This window comes from Giraffa tippelskirchi, chromosome 14 (assembly GCF_054371585.1).
Source record: "Giraffa tippelskirchi isolate mGirTip1 chromosome 14, T2T-mGirTip1v1.2.pri, whole genome shotgun sequence".
NCBI lineage: Eukaryota > Metazoa > Chordata > Mammalia > Artiodactyla > Giraffidae > Giraffa > Giraffa tippelskirchi.
The window spans coordinates 43,775,974-43,800,514 of record NC_137288.1 but is presented as its reverse complement, the minus strand read 5'-3'; the positions used below and the strand labels follow the sequence as shown (position 1 = coordinate 43,800,514).

The 24,541-nt window shown below is 43.0% G+C and overlaps 1 protein-coding gene across 2 annotated transcripts in view; it reads right to left on the bottom strand.

Moving 5' to 3' along the window:
• The window catches only part of ZNF521 (zinc finger protein 521), an 865,909-nt gene that overhangs the window by 411,003 nt on the left and 430,365 nt on the right, over positions 1–24,541 (bottom strand). The window contains exons 5-6 of one of the 2 annotated variants that reach the window (XM_081562746.1): positions 21,483–21,564; positions 3,004–3,078 (exon numbers count right to left, since the gene is read on the bottom strand). In XM_081562746.1, coding sequence (XP_081418872.1) covers positions 3,004–3,034 — 31 coding nt within the window. In that variant the 5' untranslated portion in view covers positions 3,035–3,078; positions 21,483–21,564. Of the gene's footprint in view, positions 1–3,003; positions 3,079–12,411; positions 12,646–21,482; positions 21,565–24,541 lie in introns of those variants that run through there. The other variant, XM_081562747.1, reaches the window with a different exon arrangement.

Genomic DNA, 24,541 nt, shown 5'->3' with positions numbered 1-24,541 from the left:
CCCCAACGTCTCAGAACAAATGAATGGTGTAACTAGGACTCAGCTTGATAAGCCTCAGAACCAGAATGAGCAAGAGTGATCACCCTAACCCCACTGATACTGTCAGGGGGCTGTCCAAACCAAAAGTGTTCACTGCAATGAAGACACTTACCCATGAGAGTTAGTTGCCACTTACAGAAGGACAATACCTTTTGCCACATGGCTGGGTCCACAGATCTCCTGAGACACATGTGTCCCCAGGAGTGTAGGATGCTTTGCTCCTAGGGAGTGATTACATCAGTGATTGACAGAGGTCTTAGTGTCAATACCGTAGTATTCAAGCCCCAGGAACACCAAGATCCATAAAAAAATCCGATCGCTTTAGATACTCAGCTTAAATTCCACAAAGTGATGGAAATTTGTCCTCAAGTGACAACCTCCTTACCACAGGACTTATGGACTCACATACTTGGATTTCTTCCATGGACCAATTCCAGCTGTCCTACCTTCTGATGATTTATTTCAGATACCTTCCAGGCTTTACCTAGGAACTCCACCTTGAAAAGACAGCAGGAATTCTAGGAAGTTGTCATGGCAACCCCTAGATATCATCTTCAGGATGCCCCATGGCTGCTGAGTCCAGATTTATCACAATTATATTTATATACGGAAGGCAAGCTCTGGCCTAGGCAGCCAGACCCCAGCCAATGGATCTAATTTGTAATTATATGGATCACTTTAAGACTGCTGGCAGGAAGAGTTTAGGGAACTGCTTTGGAATGTTGGCTTTTTGGTGGCTGCTTGTCATATTTACATGGGCCTATTCCTCAAAACCAACGGGGAGTAAAAGCTAACCAACATTTGCATTTTGTCAAAAACTTCAGAGTTTAGTTTTATGAAGGTATTTCCTGAGAAACTGTTTCAGTTGCCCCTTTTTCCCTAAAGTGAGGAGAAAAGACTGAGGATTTCGGAGATTCTCATTTTATTTCCTCTTTGTCTCATGCACCATCCTTGGAACAATGGCAACAAAAAGCCCAGTTACACAGTATCTGCTTCAAGCAGGGTGGTGCTGGGTATGCCCAGCGTCTGTCTTGTGCAGTGGGTGTTTGTTTAGCACTGTCGTTGCAATTTTTATTGCATCTCATGATGTGCACAGATGTGCTTGGTAAGCATCCCAAGAGGAAAAGAGACTCTGCTCAATATCCCTGTTCCCAAATGACGCTACCTTATAGAATCACTTTCTGGGCTACCTCCTATGGGATGCTGTAACCATTTAAAGTCTCTGGATTTTGGTGTTTTAACAAGGGTTTAATTACTAAGGTAAGTGTATGCACCTGCTAAGGCATTCCTAATTATTTGATAATGGTGCAATCTTTCTCAATACAGCCAGTTTTGTGGTGTAAGCTACACTAATGAAGCACACTGAGAGAACACATTCCCCCAATGTTGGGGAAGCTTATTTAAATTAAATAAATTTGCAAAGGACTGGATTTTTACCACTGGCCTCAACAGTTATGTATCGGTATTTCATGCTGGAAGCAGGTAGGCATGGTGTCAGAATGAGACATACTTCCTATTACTTTTGTTCTTCAAAGTGTCTTTCAAAGAAATTAAGTCACTCTTAGAAGTTTATCTTTTCCAGATTGTTTCACATACTTCTCCTTGTTCCACCCGTGTCTTTAAAAAAGAAAGAAAGAAAAACAAGAAAAAAATCTAGCTTAGCTCTTGTGTTATTCACTTGGCAGCAACTCATAGAAGCACTGTTTTGACAATGCTGAAAATTTTCTTTTCCACCTGATTTTTACCATTGCCACATGTGGTCTATAGTGGTTTAGTAATAAGATCTTTGCTATAACATCTGCAAATTAGCACCTTGCCTTGCAACCTCTCTAGAAACTTGCTGATGGTTTGCAATTGTAGTAAGTCAAACTTGACACTATATCCAAGTGTTTCAAACTTTGTTATTTTGGACTAAAAAAAGAAGATTCCAAAAGGCAGATGGTTTCCAAGTCCCTGTTAGGAGCTAAGCTAGCAAAACACAGCATCTCACTTCTCAAGCACACACATTCATTGTAATACACAAAATTACTTTGGGAAGACATATGCACTGTTCTAAACTCATTCTATCTATACTTCTCTGTTCCTTGTCATTTGCCTTTTCCTCTGAAATATTTTGGCAAACTGAGCTAGTTCAGCAGCTTTCAAAAGACCATCATTCATACACTTTCCTATGTATCCATAAAAGAACTTCCTTAATCATCTAATGTCCCTGAACTTTTATGCAAATTGATTTTTTACAGTTTTCTGATAAAACAAGAGCATTCCTTTAAATACACTAATGACTGGCCGTTGAGATTTTAAACTATTAACGAATGATGGCCAAGACAAATGAACAGAGGGTAAGAATACATACAAAGGAAAAACTGTTGCAAATGAGTGCGGAAGGATTTACAGAGTGTTCAGGATCCAACTTTAGATGCTACTAAAGGATGCCTTATCAGTTATGCCAAGGTTCAGGTGCCTCACATGCCACTGGAGTTACACGGAGCTTATAGCCACACAGGTTGAGATCACACTGCCCTTGTTTATCACACCATCAACCCATCTACCCGGGCTGGAGAATGCAGCAGCTGGGGATGGGTAAGAGCAAGCAGGGGCACATGGGAGGGGTGTGGGGAGAAGCAGAGAGCACAACTTGCAGTGCCATGCAAATCAAAAGGCGGAGGGGGCCTCCCAGCTGACTCCTCAGTGTCCTAGAGATTTCTGTTATTAATGTGGCTTGGGGCATGTACTGCTGATAATTACTGCTAGCTGGAATAATTAATAAGAATAATTGCTCGGCATGGAAAGGGAAAGGGAAGCTCTGGGAGGAGGAAAAAGCAGGCTAGGGGAGCAAGAGACTCCCCAGGCGCATTACTATAGACAGGAAGTTCAGCAGCAAGCATCCTGAGAATCAAAGAGTTGTCTGGACGCCAAGGGCAAAAGTTAACAGATACCAAGTGAGGCTGCAGTCAATAGTCTTACCTTGGAATGCAACGGCAAAGAACCTTGTCATGGCTTCAGTGAAGGGTGACTCCCTTTGGAAATAATAGGTGGAGGCTGTGAAAGAAAAATACAGTGTGAAGGAATTAAGAAGTGTCCTAAAATGAGCAGACAAGACTGCATGTCTGGTTTAAACCCAATAGTGACAGCAGGAGAGAAGCAGAAAGGGAAGAAAAGTGAGGAATGGTGCCCCAATGAGAGTTTGGGAGAGTTTATCCCAGCTTGAAGGAAGAAAAGCATCCATTAGAAATCAAGCATTGGTGTTGACAGCCTGTAAAATAACCACAATTTGATGTAATAGGGTAAATTTTCTCAACGCTACGTAGAGTTGCCAACACAGTTCTTGATACTGTAGCTTTCTACATATTACACTAAAATATTCCCCCAAGGACAAGACAAGCGTATGCTTGGCAAAACTTAAAGGGGTGAGGAAACTGGATGTGAAAACTTAAGTGTAAACAGCATACGGAATCTGGCCGCTAGAGTTCTGATAATGGCATACAGAGTGAGGGGGCCAAGCCCAAGGGCTGGGTGTTCACCATGACCCTCTGCAGGAGACAGGGCACCATGTACAATGCTGTGTTATGAGATTAGAAAAGCCCACGAAGACCAGGGGTTGACTATTCATGATTCCTTTTTCCTATGGGAATCATACAGGAAGAGCAATTAAAGCCAAAAAAGATTGATTTATCAAATTATCCCTTAATCAACATTCAATGTGAGGCATTATATTTCACTGGATCATGATAACCCTCTCTGTGTGTTTGTAACATAAATGGATTACAATTGGAAGGCAAGAGAAGGAATGCTACTAACACAGCCAATGTCAAATGTGTGGTGATGGGGCTGTTTCAAGGTCATGTTGCTGCTCAGTGTAGGGATACTCCCTTCGCCAAGCTCCCTGAAGCTTGAGGTGGCAGCCCTGCTGGATAAGGGGCTTGCATACCTGAAGACAGGTGTCATCACCTCATGTTAGGCGGCTTTGGGTCTTTACAGTAGTTAAGGAACGCCAAAGGGAAGACTCAAATGACCAATGCCTTTTGAAAGGATGGGACAGGAGGAGGAGAAGAGAACCAGGTGTAAACAAGGTTCCTGGCTTTAGACCAGAAGACAAAGGACAGGGAGTGCCGCCATGAGCGGAGAGCTGAAGCGTCCTAGGGGAGGTCTCAGCCCAGCCACTTGTGTTCTGAGGAAACTTTGTCCATCCCAACTGGACAAGGCATCTCTTGGCAAACAAGAATGTGAGCTCAACCTTGAATTTGCCCCCAGTTACCCACTCAATGGCATTGAGGAGGATGGCAGTCAGGCACCAGGTGTGGTTGTTGGTATTTATCAACGGGCTGCCCTGGTAGTTCAGCTGTTAAAGGATCCACCTGCAATGCAGGAGATCCTGGTTCAATTCCTGGATGAGGAAGTTCCCCTGGAGAAGGGATAGGCTACCCACTCGAGTGTTCTTTGGTTTCTCTGGTGGCTCAGATGGTAAAGAATCTGCCTGCAATGTCGGGGGCCTGGGTTCAATCCCTGGTTTGGGAAGATCCCCTGGAGGAGGGCATGGCAATGCATTCCAGTATTCTTGCCTGGAGAATCCCTGTGAACAGAGGAGCCTGGCGGGCTACAGTCCGTGGGGTCACAAAGAGTTGGACAGGACTGAGAGACTAAGCACGCACATGGCAGGGTTAACAGCATCCAGAGTAAACCTGAACATGTCTGGGAACCCAAGGACACACTGCAGGTTAGAAATGCATTTGACGCTTGTTTTTCACAGCTTTGAAAAAAATATTATAGTTGAGGAAGTATGAGTAATTATTGGCACAAACAGTTGAATTAGAATATGTGGACCTGCATGGGCTGGAAGTGGGGCGATGGTGGGAGAGGAAGTGGGGTGTAGCTCAAGTTTGAATAAGTCCCAATTCGGTCCTTAAGGAAAAGGGAAGAATACCTCGATGCCCTTGCCATCCTGTCTAACTGTAGAACATGTAGGCCCTCAGCTCAATATTCCAGTTCACATTGATGAATTGAGAGAAAACTCAGTTAGTGAGGTGAAACAGAAAGTTCAAGGGCTTTGAAGTCACACATACATGACTCTGCAGCTCACCACAGGGTGTTCTTAGACAAGATATTTAGCCTGTGTACAATGTGGATGATAATGTTTATCTGGTAGGACTGCTATCAGATTTAAAGTAAAATATATAATGTGCTCATTGCCTGGCATCTGTTAGGTACTCAAGGTATGTCAGCTCCCAGTCCTTTATTCTCCCGAGACTTCTATGACTTTGCTCCCTTACTCTCCCTCTTACTCTCTTCTTAGCCCCTCCATCAGTGAATAAATAACAACTGTAATTATGAGAGGTTTGAAGAGGATTCCTGATTATCTTGCCTTTCAAGCTTTGAGCATCAAGTCATTTTTATTTCCTGGCTATGGTTTCAGCAGTTTCCACCCTTGTTCTACCAGGATGGTACCTTGAACTATTCAACAAGTATTTATTGTGTGCCTCCTTGGAGTCATGAAGTATGTCTGCTCCCAGCATGACTGATGCCTTCATCTTCTCCAGATACCAAGACCAAAGCTGTCACAGGACCAATACATTGAGATGAATCTCTTGGTTCCACCCTTCTGACAGAAGACACAGTGCCACAGAAGAGGGGTGACTTACAGAGACTGTGGGAGGAAAAGAAGACCATATTCACCCGACTCGAAGTAAAGATCTTATTCCTTAACACTAACAGTTACGATGTGCTTATGCAAGGAGATCCAAGCAGTCCATCCTAAAGGAAATCAGTCCTGAATATTCATTGGAAAGACTGATGCTGAAGCTGAAACTCCAATACTTTGGCCACCTGATGCGAAGAACTGACTCATTTGAAAAGACCCTGATGCTGGGAAAGATTGAGGGCAGGAGAAGAAGATGACAGAGGATGAGATGGTTGGATGGTATCACTGACTCAATGGGCATGAGTTTGAGTAAACTCCGGGAGGTGGCGATAGACAGGGAGGCCTGGAGTGCTGCAGTCCACTGGGTCGCAAAGAGTTGGACACGACTGAGCGACTGAACTGAACCGAACCGATATATACCAGATATTGTTTTAAGTGCTTTCCATGTACTAACCTATTTAATCCCCACAACAAGTCTAGGAGACAGAGATGGTCATCCCTTCACATTAGAGATAATGAAACCAGAAGATACAAATACTAGGAACCTGTCCATATCACAAAACTAGCTAGTGGTCTAGTTGCCTGGTTCCAGAGTCTTTCATCTTGACCTCAACAACATGTGAGCATGCCATCATGCACTCCCATCTACTTCTATCATGACCTACAAAGCAAGGTGTCTTTCCCACCTCTGTACTCAGGTTTCTCTTCAAAGACTTCTATTCCTTTTTAAGGATGCTCTTAGTGTTTATTTTCATGTAATTTAATCCCTTTTAAAATGTTAGCTTAGGAACAGAGGTTACTATATATGTACTGCTTTACAGTATCCTAGTGCTGGAACAACATTTTACCATTGTTTAGATTTTGGTCCAGGTAAACATCTGCTCTTATTTCTCAGTAGAGAGGCCCAAGAAGGCTGTAGTAAATTTCTGAATTATCAAGAGACCAGATTCAACCTGAGTGCTGAAGAATTGATGGTTCTGAATTGTGGTGCCGGAGAAGACTTTTGAGAATCCCTTGCACTGCAAGGAGATCAAGCCAGACAACCCTAAAGGAAATAAAACCCTGAATATTCATTGGAAGGACTGTTGCTGAAGCTGAAGCTTCAGTACTTTGACCACCTAATGCGAAGAGCCAACTCACTGGGAAAGACCCTGATGCTGGGAAAGATAGAGGGCAAAAGGAGAAGGGGTGACAGAGGATGAGACGGTTACACAGCATCACTGACTCAGTAGACACGAATTTGAGCAAACTTAGGGAAATAGTGAAGGACAGGGGAGCCTGGCGTGCTGCAGTCCGTGGGGTCACAAAGAGTCGGACACCACTGAGTAACAACTGAACTGAGGGGAGCCTGGTGTGCTGCAGTCCATGAGGTCACAGAGCCAGACATGACTTAGTTACTGAACAACAACAGATTCAACCAAAAGAAGACTTAATGAACATTCATAGTCAATCTTTCTGTTTAAACCAGTCTTAACACTGAGATGGTCTTAAGCAATGTGCTACCAGGACGCAGTCCTTCTAGCCTCATAGATTAAGGGAATGTGAGTTTCCCAGATGCCTTAGGGTACATTCCACCCATGAATGGAGTTGCAGGGCAATCTGAAGTCTCAAGGGAATCAGTTCCCATATATAAATTTTAACTTGTTTACCTTAAACTTGGAGCCTATTACAATAGTTCCTTTGGGACTCCGCCATTGGCACTCAATCTATCCTCATCTTCTAGGGATTGGGGCATGTCTCTTTCCAGCTATGCTTAAGTCTTCATTATTTCCCAAAAGCTTTAAAACAGTGCCAAATTATCCCTGTCCCAGAGGATCAAACAAAACCCTGGCAAGGAAAGATGACTTTTCAATCTCCTTTCCCTGGGGTCCTTGGGGACAAAGCCACATCAGAGGGGACCAATGCTTTAGCCTTCTCGTCTCCTACTGCTTGGCTCAGACCAAATGGACTTTTCTCTCTTCCTTTAGCTGTAGGACCCTTCCTTCTTTATTTCTGCTTTCTGACCTTGAGGTCTCTCTCCCTTTTTAGGAAGAAGGTTCAACTTTACAGAAGCAGCAAGAAAACAGTGATGTTTTAAACTGAGGATCATGAGACAGGATAGTCTGATTCACCCACCATATTATCTCCAGTGTTTAGCAAAGTAGGTGTGCAATGAATAAATAGAATTGACACACAGGACATCTTCTAAGGAGAAGGGGAGTGGATATTTCCATACACCCAATTATAGAGATACCAAATGGCTAAGTTATCTAAAAATATCTTCTGCATGACCCTATCCTTTTTTCTTGGTGTTAAGTTAGTGGGTTTCCATCAGTACCTACAGAAGTCTTTCTTAGAGACCCAGGAAACCAGCAGCCATGTACCACAGGATTAGATGTGGCAAGATGTGAGAAACAGTCTAGATGTGAAGTTAAAGGTTTCTGTTCATGGTTCTCTATCTATGGACCCAACAATAGATCTCTTACCCCATGGGATCTTGGTTTCCCTTTCTTTAAAATGGTTCCAGGGCTGGTTGGTTTAGCTATAACTTCAAGGACTAAGGCTGTCTGTCAACTATATTCCAATTTAAAAAATTCTACAAGGGAAAAACAAGAAAGAACTAAGGCACTCTCTTCTTTCTTCTTTGTCATCTTTAGAGCATTATGTTTTCCTCCTGGGCCAGTTTCCCTCATGGACCAATACAAATGCCATAGGTGTCATATGCAAGTGGCAACTTCAGAAGAAAAAATAGGAACTTCTCTGCCTTGTATACCTTCTCAAGAGAACCCAGCAGACCCGTCCCCCCACCCCATCCCCACCTCCTTTGTATCTAATTGAAAGACTGCTTCACAGTCACTTGGTGTAGACCCACGAAGTCTTGGATAATTTAACATTCACTCTCTTGGCCTCATCCTTCCATGAGGACTGACCAAACCACAACGGTAAACACCAAGGAGGTCTGGTCCCAAAGGAGAAAGTAGAGGATGGCTGTTGGCTGGGAGACCAATGGTATGTGCTCAAATGTTGTGTGATTCAAAAGAAGTATGATTGCTAGAAGTAAAGAAGAGTGGGAGATAGCAGAAAGGCCGGGCTCCCACAGGAGGAGTCCTTGAAAGGCAGGATTGTTACATGTCACAGATATTTATCTAAAAGTCCCAGGTCTGCTCCACTTGCCTGTACCTTTAACTGCTTGGGCAGCAGCACTTCTCTGGTTCCAGGTCAAAGAGATCTTATGCAAATTTCTTCCTGGAAAGGAAGGACTCGCTTTAGCCTTTCAGTGCATTTCCACAGGGATCCCGAGCTGGGATGAGATCGACTATGCAGCTTTGTTTCTGTATAGAGGCAGAAGCGGCAGTCCCATCCCCTGGCAGACTGGTCCCCCGAGCATCTCAGAGCTACTTTCCACTTTCCTCCATGACATGTGTCTTCTTTTCCCTTCCGGGTATTTGTATGTGTCATTCTCTGCTGAGAACTCCTTTCCCCTTACTTTTGACTTTTCTTCCAACTTTAAACCTCAGGTTAAGCATTTCCCTCTTTCTGGGAAGCCGTCTCTGGTATCCACGATTCTGGGTCTGCTCTGGTCTCCTGCATTTACACTGAACTACAAACTGCACTTCATTACAACTGCCTGTTTTCTTGTCCATGCCCTCTGCTAGGTAGTGGACTTCTTAAGAGCAAGGACCACGTCAGATAGAAGCCTACTCCTGAGCCCAGCAGAGGGATCCTACATACAGTGAGGGCTTAAATTATGTTTATTAAAATAATGGAAAAAAATACTCAATAGAAATAGACATAAAAACACGTTAGAATCTGTGGTCAAGGCTTTGGAACCACCTGTATCATCAAACTTTTAAATAGTTGGATTCTAAAAACAATCACTTCTCCCCTTAGGTAACTTGCCAAGATGGCAGCTCTGTGCCTAGCCTGGAACCTACAGCATAGGAATGATGCCTCCTATAGGTTTGTGTGTGTGTGTATCTGTGTATCTGTGTATACATGTGTGTGTGTGGGTGGTAGAGAGGACCCTATTGCTTTTGTTTTTCTTAAATCAGTTACATTTAATATAGTCCTTTCTATCTTCTCTTGAATCTAAAAATAGATCTATCCCGGTAGCACTCCTGGTGTTGATGGTGAGTGTGGCCTTTCTCTCTTCTTTTCTTAAATCTAAAATAGATCATCTGTCCATGTAGTACTCCTGGTGTTGATGGTAAGTGTGTAATGAAGAAACATTGTTTTCTTCCCTTCCTTCCTTCTTTCCACTGATAAATTATTACAGCTACGGTGTGACAAGCACTCTGTTAGGTTCAGGGGCACAGTGGGGATCAAAAAATATATTTTCAGCCTTAATGAAGGTTTTAAAAGTGAATTTATATTTTAAATCAGCCATCTGCTTGGAGCAGGGGGAGGGGAGAAGATATTTCCACAAAGAGAAGGGTTTTCCATTTGGGAAGGGATTGAAAGGCACATCTCTGGTCCTTCCTCCGGGCCTTATGCTTCTCCCAGGGTTGGAGGAGTGAACTGTGTGTCTGGTGAGAGAGGAAGAAGGACCTGAGCACTCCCCTTAGTCTCTCTCCCTCCCTGGCCCCTCCCCTCCTTAGGAGGGCTTCACCCAGACGCACCTCTCCTCTGCCTGCAGGAGGCAGCCTGACCCTCTCATCCCACAATGATTCCACGTGTTGATGCTGTGTTACCAAGACACGTTGGCCCCATGGGATGTGGATAGCCCAAACAGCCAAATTTATTTTGGGGAATCAGAGAAAACCTCCTTGAGGAAGTGACATTTAACTTGAGACCGGAAAATGAAGAGGAGTGAGTAAGGGTTTGTGTGGGAGACTGTCTAATTGATAACAGCATCTTGAGCTTGGAGAACACTTGTTGTGAAGGGTGGATAGGGAGAAAAAATGATTCATGCAGTTACAATCTTCTTCCTGGCCTCTGACCTGGTGTTAGAAAAGGTCATATCTTAGTCTGGGATACAGGAGGCATTTATATGCTTAGTCACTCATTCATTCAATCTAGAACCACTGTCCTAGGTAAGGCATAGTACAGTATTAGTTGCTCAGTTGTGTCCAACTCTGTGACCCCATGGACTGTAGCCTGCCAGGCTCCTCTGTCCATGGGATTTCCCAAGCAAGAACACTGGAGTGGGTTGCCATTTCCTTCTCCAGCAGATCTTCCTGAGCCAGGGATCAAAGCCAGGTCTCCCGCATTGCAGGCAGACTCTTTACCATCTGAGCCACCAGGGAAGACCAAAGGGAGCATAATTCTGAGCTTCCCCCACTCCCTGATCTCAGACAGCTGTCACTGACTGGAGGTGAAGATACGTAAATAAGTTTGTTCATAAAACAGTGAGGGTGCTCTGCTAGAAGACAGCAGCACAGGATTTGTAAGGAGTGGGGAGAGGTGTGTTAGAAGGTAAAGAAGATGTGACCCTTGAGATGAATGTTAAAAAATTAGTGTGTTTTTACCAAGTCAAAAAGAAGTCTTACTGTCCATCTTTGGGGTTTCTCTTCCTGGGCCTTTCTGCCTTAGAAATCTGATGATTATATGGTGTAATATTCCCCTGCCATAAACATTCTTCCTTCCAGTTTCTAGCCAGGGTGATGTCACCATGAGACTATGTCTGGTGTAAGTGGGATATAATCCCAAGGCAAATCAGAAATGAAATGAGATCTCTTTAAGAAGAACAAATTAGCCTCAACATAATAAAATACTTACAACTTTGTGGGAGATATGTAAAATGGTTTACATCACTGAACTTTCCCAGATGGTAAACATAAGGCAAGATTGTATCTGAAAATGGATGTATGGTGGATTTGGTTACAAATGTACAGTACGTGCACAGTACATATGTGTGGAATCAACTTTGAAGCATTTTTGACCTCCTGGGTGGTAAATATTTATCATAATGTGCCAGACAAACACACCCAAAATTTCCAGTGAGCTAAAGGGAACAGAGGATCTAAAACCAGTGATACGTCAAAAGAAAATATGGTCTTTGGAAAAGAGAAAACATTGCTGAACATATAAAAGAAAGTAAGGACATGCGTCTCAGTGTTGTATGTGCCTGCTAAGTCGCTTCAGTCATATCTGACTCTTTCCCACCCCGCGGACTGTAGCCTACCAGGCTCCTCTGTCCGTGGAATTTCCCAGGCAGGAATACTAGAGTGGTTGCCATTTCCTCCTCCAGGGGCTCTTCCCAGGAGTTGTACTCTCATCTCGTGTCTCCTGCCTTGGCAGGTGGGTTCTTTAACACTAGCGTCACCTGGGAAGCCCCAGTGTAAGACCACACAAATAATACAATTAGCACACACACACAACACTGAGTCTAACTGTAAAAATGTCATAAATTTATGACAACTTGCAACTTCCAGAAAGGAGACAAGCAGAAGGCTTCTCCATCCCCCCGTAAGGATGGCAGAGCTGGGGTCCCTGGGGGAGGAGGCAAAGAACACAATGGTGTGGGAACTGAAATCGAAGCAGCCAGGGACACTGATTTGGTTAGCCCAGTCACTCCCCCTGTGAACTGGGTTAGACGCAGTTACGGGGCGGAAGGGGAAGGCAGGAAGTATTCTAATGAGAATTCAATTAATTCAGGGAATCTCAGAAACCAGGTGTAAACTCTGCCGGATATTAAATGATCCCTGAGAAGAGACTTAGGGTTTTGTAGCGCGTCAGATCAATTTGCGAGGAACTGGCAAATTGGCAGCTGCCCCGCTGTAGCCCCGGCTTCCCCCCTCCCATGTCCACGTAATTACCGTCTTTCGGCTCTGAGCAAGTGTGACTTGAAACCCTTCACCAGGGTAGTGAAGTGAGGGACACCTTTCTGCTCCACCCTGGCTCCTCGTGTGGATCTTCAGGATGCAACTGCCACCCTCAGAAGCCGGAGGAGGTCCTGGCTACCCTTAAAACAGTTCCAACTGGCCGCACGGCTCAGCATGGGGACACAGCTTCCCGTGGGGTGTTGGACCGGCCATGATAAAATGACGTATGACAGTCTGATGTCGGGGCTCAAAGCAGCGGGAGCTTAATACCAAAGGGGGCAGAGGATGAAAACACAGCTGAAGAACAATGTCCTGCCGGAGAGAAGTGTTGAGTGGGGACCCCGCAGGGGCCACTCTGAGGGTCTTTAAAGACTTTATGTCCGCATGATTAGCCAAGATGAAGGGGCCAGCTGCAAACTTTAATTTCCTGATGACACAAAGGAACCATGAACAATATATAGATAGGATTTGAATTTGTAATAAGCAGTGGCCTAATCCACAGCAAAGGATAGTCAGGGTAGACAGAAAAAAAAAAAAAACACACAACCAAACGCTGAAGTTTCTTAGGTTCCCCATTTAGACCTCCTCTTTACTGAGAGTTTTACTTCTAGCAATTTGTCCTGGAGGAACCACTGAGGTTGGGTGTGGGAAACATGCAATACACTTTTGCACCAAGTCCCTGAATTCCTGATGAACTGTGTTCTCCTAGCAGAAGACAAACTGGAGTTTGTGTAATTGTGTGTGAACACCTGGTCAGAAGAACATTCCAGATAAAGGAATGACCCCATTCATCCACTGAGAATAGTTTGCTACATGCCCACATTCTTATACCTTCTTTTACTGAATTCTTAATCTTGAGCCAGGGTGGGAATTCTTAAAAATAATCAATGCTTCCTTCATTCTTAAATTTAAAAAAAAATTTTTTTCCCCAGTGCTGTAGGAATCAAATTAGCTGCTGGAAAAGAAAAGCTCGGCTTCCATTTCTGTTTTCACCTTTTCAGCTCTAATCATCTTCAAGTGTTAAGGTGAATAATAATAATGTTAAGAAGTTTAGGTCAACAGGAAGTGCCTCGTGATGGGGGCTGGCCTTAATAGATGGGGAAAGCCATGGTACAAGAGGGGCCAGATGTTCTGAGCAGGCAATGCGGAGCAAACGGTGTCTGGGAAAGGGAAAGAAGTGTTTCCATACTTCTCAGAACAGGGGCCTTTTTGTATCCAACACTTGGAAAGAACCCAGATCAAGTGCTTTCCTCTAAGAGGCAAACAAGAGAAATTTGTGTAGGCACCAGTATAGTGAATGCAACCCGTTACTCTTATTATATGAAACCCCCTACAGAGGGAGCATTTACCTTGTGCTTAGGGACTTTACCTATGTTATCCGATTTGGTCTCCTGCAAAGTTAGCCTTATTATTAGGTGAGTTCACCTATGCAGAGAACTTACTTTATTTGTCCAAATATGTTCTCAGTGTTAAATATTATAGCTAAATTGGAGCCCAGGTTGCCTGACTCCAGACCTGTGGTCCATTCCCCCTTGCAATGACAGAAGTCATAAGAAAGACACTTAGAACTCCAGGATGACTGTCTCATTGTTACTGAGATGTGTCAGACGGTGGTCTCATTGCTAAAAGCAGTAGAATCCCTTGAGGGCAGTTATCTTGTGCCTTCCACCCACTGTAATGACCACCCCTAATCCAGGAAAAATAACAATTACAAAGAACCTTCCATGTGTACTTTTTTGTAATGTTGACGGAATTTCTCAGCATGGCTTCATGGAAGGAATACAACAGGAGCACTTCCAGTTCTGAAAGAATGCCCTTCAGAGAAAAACTCACAGCTGGTTTTTCTTCTTTTCTCCTTCAGACACAAAAGGGATGGGGCGATGTGTTAGCTGGAGAAAAGGAAAATCCTTCTGTGTGATATGTGTGTCCTCATGAGTCAGTCTTTGGAAGCCCTGGTCAAGTCCTAGCGCTTAGAAACTCTATCCATGCGTTCCTCTCTTCGGTACTGAAGGTGCCTCCAGGCGGGAGCTAGTGGAACAGAGGCTCCCCAGCTGCCAGGACCTGGCTCTGATGGCCTTCTGGACACAGCTGTCAAGGAGATTGGGCTCTGTTTCAAGGGGAATGTGTCATCACCCCACCGGCTGGGCAGTGACAGGGGATGGGCGAGGTGAGAACTTGGAGGAGCCCGTTCTAACGTACTCTTCTTTCTCTGAATGCTCTTGTCTCTTTGCCCAGGAGCTCTGCCTGTCTTTGGCTTCTCCTCTGCTTTCCTTCCCCTTTCTGACTCCAAACTCTGTGTCAGAGCAGACTGTTTTGCCACCCTACTGGGGAATGCTGCTCTGTGTAGGAGGTCAGCCCCTGGAGTGTTTCTGAGCCACGCTGTTCCTCAGAACACAGCTGAGAAATGTCTCTGGACTCGAGGAGTGCTGCAGCTGGGGTTGCCAGAGCCCCTGCCCTCCAGCCAGCCCTCCTGTCCGGGACGGTTGAGCTAATTAAAGTGATGGAAGAACAGTTGAGCTACTAATGGGTGCCAAGAAAGTGGAGAGGGTCCAGTGTGCCTGACTCACATTGCGAAGAGCTTAAGTTACAGTTTTGAAAATTACTTCACTTTTACTTAGATTGTCTTCTCTGCCAGGGCAGCCAATTCTGAGAAAGGATGCGTGACGAGGCTACCCCATCTGCAGGGAATATTTGCTCCATTTTATCTGACCTGTGGTGACTACAGGGTGGGCATGGAAGGGGGAGGGGGTTTGTTCTCAGCCTTTCCAAGTCATCCTTGAAGGAGGAGAGAGAGGGCACCTGCATGACTACTTCCCTTTGCCCAAGTAAGAAAAAGCAAAGTAATCAAGTTAAAACTGTAATTCAATTTCCTCCTCGAAGAATGTGTTACCAAGTGAATAGATAAGTTCCTTCTCTGATCTGAAGATCTGTGGTAACTCATATCTCCTGAAATGGATCTGATGTGCTTTGTTTCAACAGAGGTAGATGACCTGGCATTACTGAAAAATGACAAAGGCATTTTATAAGATTTTAGGACGATAACTTACATCTATTTGTGTATTTTCTTAGTCACTGAGGGGCTTGCTGTTCATAGCATGGAAAGGCAGTCCAGTTAGACACTCCAGGTTAGAATCCCTGTGTTGCCTGGCTATTTGGCAGAAGCAGGTAACTGAGTCTACGACTCAACTTCCTCACTTACCAAATGAGAGTAATAATAACACCTGCTTCCTTGGATTGTTACAAGGAACAAATGAAATAACAAATGTATTAAGCACTTGTTCCAGTGGCTGATTTATACTGGGTGTTCAATTAAAAAAAAAATCCTACTTCAAATAATATCTTCCTCAGACTATTATAAAATTAAATATGCCAATGTATGTTAGGGACCCGCACATAGTAGGTGCATAAACATAAATATTATACCTCCTCTCCCTCCAGTATCATGGTGTCCAGGTTTGTTACCACGTTAGATGTCAGACTATGCTTACATTTACCTTCTATACTCTAGGTCATTTTGTTGAATTACATTTTCGGTTTTAGTATTCCATCTACCTACCACTTTTAAATCAATATGTCTCCTGAAGGGACCAAATTCTGATTCATACACAGCAGACAAGCAAATTCAACCACAGACATGCATCTCACCAAGCCACCACATGGAGGACCATGGGAAGATTGTGCCAGACTCTCACAGGCTAACGTCATTCAGTCAGCCTCATGTGTGTCTGTCTGGTTCAGGGCCATAAACTAGAACTCCTCAGCTTGCCCCTCAGGCCTCAGAAATCTCTTCTAGCAAAGAGTGTATCTACAGGCCTGGCTATATGATTTATAATAGTCCTTATGTATTCCAAGTCATGGGGAGAGGAAGAAGGCACTAAATGCCAAGGTTTTAAAGACAGTGCCTCACAGAAATGACCATAAATAGTAGCTCAGGAGGCCACTTACATGAAGTTAGACCCGCTTAGGACTGGAAGCTGTTACAGGGTGAGCTTATCATAACTTGATTCAAGTGCAATAAGCAAGAAGTGGAGAAGATGACCAGTGTAAGAAAGCCAAGCGGAGATCAGATAACCACATTAAAAAGATTAAAATGTCCAGCCCGCTATAAATGCCTGCTAAAATCCTAAAAAGGAGTCTGGAGAGACTCATAAAATCATAACTAAGAAAGTAAGGGAGCCCTGAAGCTTTAACCAGATGTTCTTGTGATATGAATGACTGTGTTAGTAAATTTTCATCCTAGCAATACAGCTTCATATTGATCTTCTCCTTTTATTAGTCAGTGCTGCTATGAGATTAAATATTGTCTGGAAGGAAATACAGACTTCCCTCTCTAGAAGGCTCTTCTCAGTAACCCAGTGTTTGTTATCGCAAAGCACACCAGGGAGTTTGTAATGAATTGCTCAACAGAGCAGAGGCTTGAGTCTATAAAAAGAGTTATAGAAGGGGTAGCCTTATAGAGAATAACCTCATTTGGGAAGCAAGCATTGTGCCGAGTGGGAAACCTGTGGAGAGCTGTCTGAAACAGAAATAGACATGAGTATTTATGACCAGAAGCACCGCTCGCAATATACAGTGCTAAACACTTAATCTATGGTTAGATTTTACTCCAGATCCAAGCTGAAGTCAGCAGAATTAAATCTTCAAGTGTGTTTCAGCAGCCTTAAATCCTTCTGATATTGTTAGCAGTGGCAGGGTTCCAAAATGCATTCTGTTAATAAGACAGTAAAGTATAAAATCGAGTTATCTCCTTCAAGGAGAAAAACACAGAGTAAAAGAAACGAGTCCTGTAAAATTACATTCCCAGCACTCAGGTCTTTTCTACCTGAGTTCCTTTCAATTTACTCTTTTACTGCTAGACCATTCTCCTTGACAAATAACAGAAAAAAAGAGAGAGGGAGAAATCATCTCCCACATTTTTTTAACTATGAAGGAAATAGTATCCCTGAAAAAGAGGTTGAGGATTTTTCTTCCTCTTTACAGGTGAGAGGAGGTTAAGGTTTTGCCCATCAGCTTGTAACATGCGGTACGAAGTCTCTGTGGGCTAGCAAAAAAGATTTCAGCAGCTGTTACCTTTCTTTTTCACTTAACATAACTTTTGGTTTACCTGCAGCTAAAAGAAATTTATGCAGCATACACAGGGGTGTTGTTCAAGACCCCAAGGCAACTCCATTAGTTTTCCCTGGAGCAGCATGAAAAAGCTAGTTAAGATATGAATGGAAGGGAGGAGGGATGGTTGGATGGATGGATGGATGGGTGGGTGGAAGGAAGGAAGGAAGAAAGGAAGGATGGGGAGGGACCACATTCCATACCAACACCCTTTAAACACAGCATTGACCTGAAGCACTACACTTGCTCAAATGAACAAAGTCAAAATGAAACCTAAAACTTCTGAATATCCGCTCTCACAGCCTAGAGTTTCTGCACATACAGAATAAGAGGCCACCCACAGTTTTGAGATTCCTGTAGGGTACTTTGGGTGTTAAGTCATGAATTTTAACCTTAACTCTGAATTTCATTGCTTATGTGAGTTTCACTCAAATTACTGGATTCATCAATATGTATAACTGTTGGCAATTTTATGTTCTTTAGGCAATTCTATTTTTTTTTTTTTTGCCTGTTCAGGAGTTTGAAAAAGATAGAAACTCCCTTGTGTTACAGAACTAATGTGAGACAAGAAATTGAGCTGAGGCAATCCATTGGGCAGATACAAAAATACATGAAAATATAGATTTATACTCCACTGGAAAATCATGTTATAGTTAGCTGAAAATTTAATACAGTGTATTAATGCTTCCCCTTTAAGGTAGCTCAGGATCTCTTCATAGGTAACTTTGGTTTGGTTTCTTTATCTGTAGATGAAAATATCTGGAAAATACTATATGTAATACTTCACTATCACACTTGTATGTATTGGATAACTCACACTTTGATTTATTAGAACAAAGATCCACACACAATTTCATCACAGAGAATTATGAAATTGAGGAAAACAGGACGTAAAACATAATATAATTGAACCAACAATTGGAACAAAGAGACTTAGAAGTTTTTAAGAACTATTTTCATTGAGCTAAACAAAATATTTGCTTCTTAAAAGAAAAGCCATGACAAACCTAGACAACATATTAAAAAGCAGAGACATTACTTTGCCAACAAAAGTCTGTATAGTCAAAGCTATGGTTTTTCCAGTAGTCATGTACGGATGTGTGAGTTGGACCAAAAAGAAGGTGGAGCACAGAAGAATTGATACTTTTGAACTATGCTATTGGAGAAGACTCTTGAGAGTTCCTTGGACTTCAAGGGGATCAAACCAGTCAATCCTAAAGGAAATCAATCCTGAATATTCATTGGAAGGACTGATGCTGAAGTTTAAGTTCCAGTACTCTGGCCACCTGATGCAAAGAGCTGACTCATTAGAAAAGACCCTGATGCTGGGAAAGATTGAAAGCAGGAAGAGAAGGGATGACAGAGGACAGATGGTTGGAGGGTATCACCAACGGAGTGGACATGAGTTTGAGCAAGCTCCGGGAGATGGTGAAGGACAGGGAAGTCTGGCATGCTGCAGTCCATGGGGCCGCAAAGAGTCAGACATGACTGAGCATCTGAACAAAAACAACAAAACAAGTTACATACATTATTTTAGAAACTTTTCTTGGATAACTGCCCAAGACAAAACCTGAAAAGCTCTAATTAATTCTTGTCCTCTAATTTTTCTGGATTCCAAGCAGACCTTTCACTTTCCTGTTATGACATCAGACTTAATGTTTATAGACCATGGTTTTTGAAAGTTGATTTGAGAAAGTCTAATTGAGATAGGATTTAGGAGATGCCTTATTTACAGTGACACAACTACAGATTGTGGGTAACTTCTGCAAATGCAGAATCTTTTTGTTGTTGCTATTCATTCCATTTCCTTCAGTTAAAGAGGAAATTATTTTGCGAACTTGTCCTCAAATTCTGGGTGTCGGACCTTGTCAACACCTACATTTCCCAGGACCTGGCTATTAGAACTACTAATATAGTAGTTCTACCTGTGAACAGGGCTTCCCTGTGGTTAAGAACCCAACCACCAATGCAGGAGATGTAAGAAATGTCGGTCTGATCCCTGGGTTGGGAATATCCCCTGGAGGAGGGTATGGCAACCCACTCCAGTATTCTTGCCTGGAGAATCCCATGGACAGAGGAGCCTGGTGAGCTATGGTCTGTAGGGTTGCAAAGAGTCGTAGTGACTTAGCATGCAGCACACATGGTGTGAACAACTCCAGTTACATTTTTACTTTAAAGACTCTTCTCCAACAAGTCTTTCTAAATCCTGATAGTTGACATTAATGCCTTCCTTCATCTAGCTTCCCGCTAGATTGATTAAAGTTATTTCTGTAAGCGACTTCATGCCAAATTGTGAGCTCCTCAACTAGGTTTTGCCACTTTTCATCTTCCCATCAGTACCCAGAACAGCGCTTTTCACATAAATTGTCCCACATAAATGTCCCTTGAGCTGAACTGCTTTTTCTAAAAATGGGGAATTAAATCTACCCATAGGGAGTGGTATGGAGATGAATGAGCAAACGACAGAAACGTACTCTAATGATGTCAGAGATGAAGCCAACACACACCTGGTCCCAGACCCTTGCTAAGATCTGTATGTAAAGCCAAATTAACTTCAAGAGAATTGAATGAGTACAGTGAATGCTTTTCACCCTAGTGCCCCTAGAGAGGATGTTAGCACCATGAGACGAGGTGGAGGAAGAAAGAGATGCTCCTGCCGACCACAGTGTGATAGACAGACACCCTTCCTACCAGTCCGCCAGTCTGCGTATTTCAAAATGACAGCAAGGAAAACAATTTACAGTTGACTCCAAGTGCCCCTGGCTGTGGAACTCCTTCTGTCATGTCAGAGAGATGAAAAAGAGACCCTGTTTTCCATAAACAACTCTGAGCCACATAAATATTGTTCTATTCCCACTTAGAGCAGTTTCTGTGGCTGGTCTTTGCTCACCAGCCCTGAAATCCTGGCAGGGCAGTCACTCCTGTATCTACCCACCATATCAGAGAGCTGTAACTGTCCCGGGATGGAGTGAATGGTGATGCTCAGAGGCCCAGAAAGGGGCCGGGGTGCTGCACTTTGATGCATCTTGTGATGCTGTATTATAACTTGCACCATTCTGCAATGATAAAATGTCATCTTAATGTGAGATCATCCTAGCTTCGCCTTACTGCCTAATGTTGCTGTTTTCTTCCCACTGCCTGCCCAAGGAGAGAGAGGTTCTCAAACCTTTGGGGATGGTCTTCGGATTTAATCAGTCTGGAGCTGTACTCAGAGATAACTGCATTTGAATATATAGTCCATCCCAGGTGATTCTTACAGCTTTATGGGTCAAGAGGAAGGAAACTTAAGTGGGTCACTTTCTACCCAGACTATTTTGGGGGGTCTTAATAGATGGGTAAGGGAAAATAGAAGAAATACGTCTCTTATTTTTTAGGAAAAAAAATTATAATAAAATAATATAATTGACTTCAATTTAACAAATAAACATATATTTCTACATCAAAAGCACTACTTAGTGAAGATTCAAAAGTTGAATGAAATCTGGTTTCTTGTGCTCAAATGGCAAGTATGGGCCAAAAAGAATTACCATCCTCTCTCAGACAATGGATCATCCAGTTAGTTCAATGCTCTGCTCATAAAGAACAACAACAACAAAAAAACTTTAGGTAGAATGTCACAGTTTGTCTTTGATGTCAACCTTTCCACAAATATCTGATGTGTCCTGACTTAGCTGAGAAGCCAAATGTTCATGCAGGTATCATTAATAATATGGCACAAAGGCACACCAAAGATCATCCAGCCCTGTCTCCGTACATAACCAACGAGGTAACCGAGGCCTCAAGAGGTTAAAGAACTTGTGAAAAGTCTCTAGTTACTCTGTAGCATGACTCACACTAAAACCAGGCCTTCTCAAGTTAGCCTATCACTTGGAGCAAAGCTGTCCATGAGTTCATTCATCCATTCAACCATTTGACACTCACACATTTGTCCATTCTACTGATGCTTCGTAAGCACTTACCATGTGCCAGGCAAGTGCTGGGCTACATATTGAGGAGGCATAGTTGAGTAAGATCTTCTTTCTGTCCCCACAATCTCAAAACCTATGGAAAATTGAGATCAGAGAACACGTTATATAAAGCCAATTTTCTTTGGTTTCTGTCATTAATACAGCTCTTATAAGTGTTTAGGGAGATCCTTTCATTGTCTCCTGGCATGGTTTTCAGGTTTAGGTTATATCCTCCCTGGCATTGTGTCTCACTGTCTGATCAACATGGATCATTTTCTTCGGACCTCTTGTTGAGACTGCTTCACCACCATTTCCTCTTAGAGAGGAGGCGGCAAGCTGTATAGTGTTTCAAGGAGGGATGGCCCATGATTTGGTGCAGGGTAAAGCTATTATTACAACTTCCTTTAAAGCAGTGACTTTTGGACCTGCAATGCTTCTTTGGAACCATGACTGTCAGACCTTCCTCTTCTTCCCAACAGACCTAGCAGGTGATTATCCCAGACATAGTTAGGATTTTCTTTGTTGCCTACATCCTTCACCTTTCATTGTCATGCACAAAAGCAGATATACACTGTCCATTCACATGGCCTCCCAAGATGGTTCTAGAGTTTGCATTTTATAAACAAAAGATCTTAGTTACAATTGTTAAGTTTAAATATTTTACTGAGGACTCCACCCTCCCCCGAGTTATTCTTAAATTACAAAAGAGAATGAAGGGACAGTTCTGATTCCTGACCCTTTGAAACTCAGCCTTCATGGACTAGCCACTCCCCTCAGCAGCTGACTCCATAAATGAGCTCATCCTGTCTTCACTCCTCATCCAAGGCAAATCCGAGGTAGCAAATCTCATTTTACAGCAATAAAACCTAAAACAATATCCCACAGGAGCCACGGCACCCCCAAAGAGCTCACTAGTATAGTAAAATGTTAGTAGCTCAGAAAAACAAGTGCCCAGGTCCACGATGCACTGTTTCTCACTACTGTCAAGGATACTAAATTATTTTGCCCATGTGTATATGTTACTTAGTGATTTCCAAAAACATACCTAATTTATCACCCAATTAGAGGATAAACTTCTTTTTAGAACAGGGACTACATCTCTTTATCTACTTCCAAAATAAAACCTCTAATATATGTATTTTGGAGGCTGTGGATGCAATTTGACAGAAGATTCATTTTGTCCTTAAATTCTAATAGCATCAGTCATTTGTTTAATTGTTGATTGACTATCTTGTATTTGGCATAGTCCTTGTTCTCAGGGATATTGCCACCTTACTGAAAAGGAAAACATATGTGAAACAATTGAAATAAAAGATCTGCTGCTGCTGCTGCTAAGTCACTTCAGTCGTGACCGACTCTGTGCAACCCCTTAGCAGCCCACCAGGCTCCGCCATCCCTGGGATTCTCCAGGCAAGAACAGTGGAGTGGGTTGCCATTTCCTTCTCCAATGCATGAAAGCGGAAAGTGAAAGTGAAGTCACTCAGTCGAACCTTAAAGTCTATCCAGTCAGTTTCCTTGTAGTAGATATTCCTGCTGTTCACTAATATTTCTGACTCTCCTCTCTTCTGAGTACCTCGGGAAATTACATTTCTCAGCTTCTTGAACTTAAGGCAGATCATGTGGCGTGCTTTGACAAAAAGAGAAAAAAAAAGGAAGGTTTGTGTGTCATATATTGGTGGAAACATTAAAGAACTGGAGCATGTGTCTTCATTTCCTTTCTTTTTAGCAATGAAGGAGGAAGTTTCATGGTTGTCTTAGTCCCTTTGTGCTGCAATAACAAAATACCATAGACTGGGTGCCTTATGAGCAACAGAAACCTATTTCTTACTGCGCTAGAGGTCAGAAGTCCAAGACGAGGTGCCAGCACTGTTGGGTGAGTACCTTTTCCCAGATCAGACTTCTCATTGTGTCTTCACAGGTGGAAGGGGCAAACTAGCCCTCTGGACTCTCTTTCATGAGGACACTAATCCCATTCATGAGGGATCTGCTCTCAAGGCCTAATCACCTCCCCAAATCCCCATTTCCTAATATCATCACCCCGGGCATTAGATTTTCAATAAGTGAATCTGAAGGGATCATACACATTCAGCCCCCTAGCAGTGGTGAAAGACACAAAAGTTGAAACACAGAGTCGGGAGCAGGGAGGACAGCTGCCCAGCGCCCCCTCCCTTTCCCTCCTCCTCCCAGGATCCTCTGTGTGAGCTAGAGAAACAGTTTTTGTTGTAGTAGGCCACTGAGATGTAGGGTTATCTGTTATCAATAACTAGTATAACCTAGACTAAATCCTTCACTTTATAGATGATGAAATTTTAAGTGCTAACCTGTGTGATCCCGAACCTCAAAGTATAAAGAAATCAATATAACCACGGACTGGAATGCTGAAGGATGTCTTTATGTCTAACTTGACCTTCTCTCTGTAGGAAACCTATGATTAATCCTGGGGAAGTGGTTATGGCATTGGTAGGAGTGTGATGGTGGCAGTGATGAGATGGCCTAGGTCACGAGGCAAAGACAGAAAGAAAATGGGTACCTAATTTTAACAACAGTAGTTCACAACTATGGTGGTGAGCTCTTGGCTCAGTGGTAAAGAATCTGCCTGTCAATGCAGGAGATGCGGGTTTGATCCCTGGGTCAGGAAGATCACCTGGAGAAGGGAATGGCAAGCCACTCCAGCATTCTTGCCCGAGAAATCCCATGGACAGAGGAGCCTAGCAGGTTACAGTCCTTGGGATCGCAAAGAGTTGGACATGATTTAGTGACTAAACAACAACAGTGGTGCTGAGCCCTTTATTTACGTTATCTCATTTAATTCTTACAACCATCTCTATGGAAATAATAATCATAACTATTTCAACCTTCCTGATGAGATAGTCATGATTACTATTTTTTTCTCTTTACCAGGTAAACCAAAGCTTTGAAAACTTTACTCCGAATGTCTGGAATTTCTTTCCACCTTCTTCTCTGAGGATAATAGGTGTCTATTTTCTTCCTAAGATGCAGGTCTTTACTAATGCAATGAAACCTATCCCCTAATTTCCTCTGGCGATGTCACCCTATTGGTTGTCTTTTTT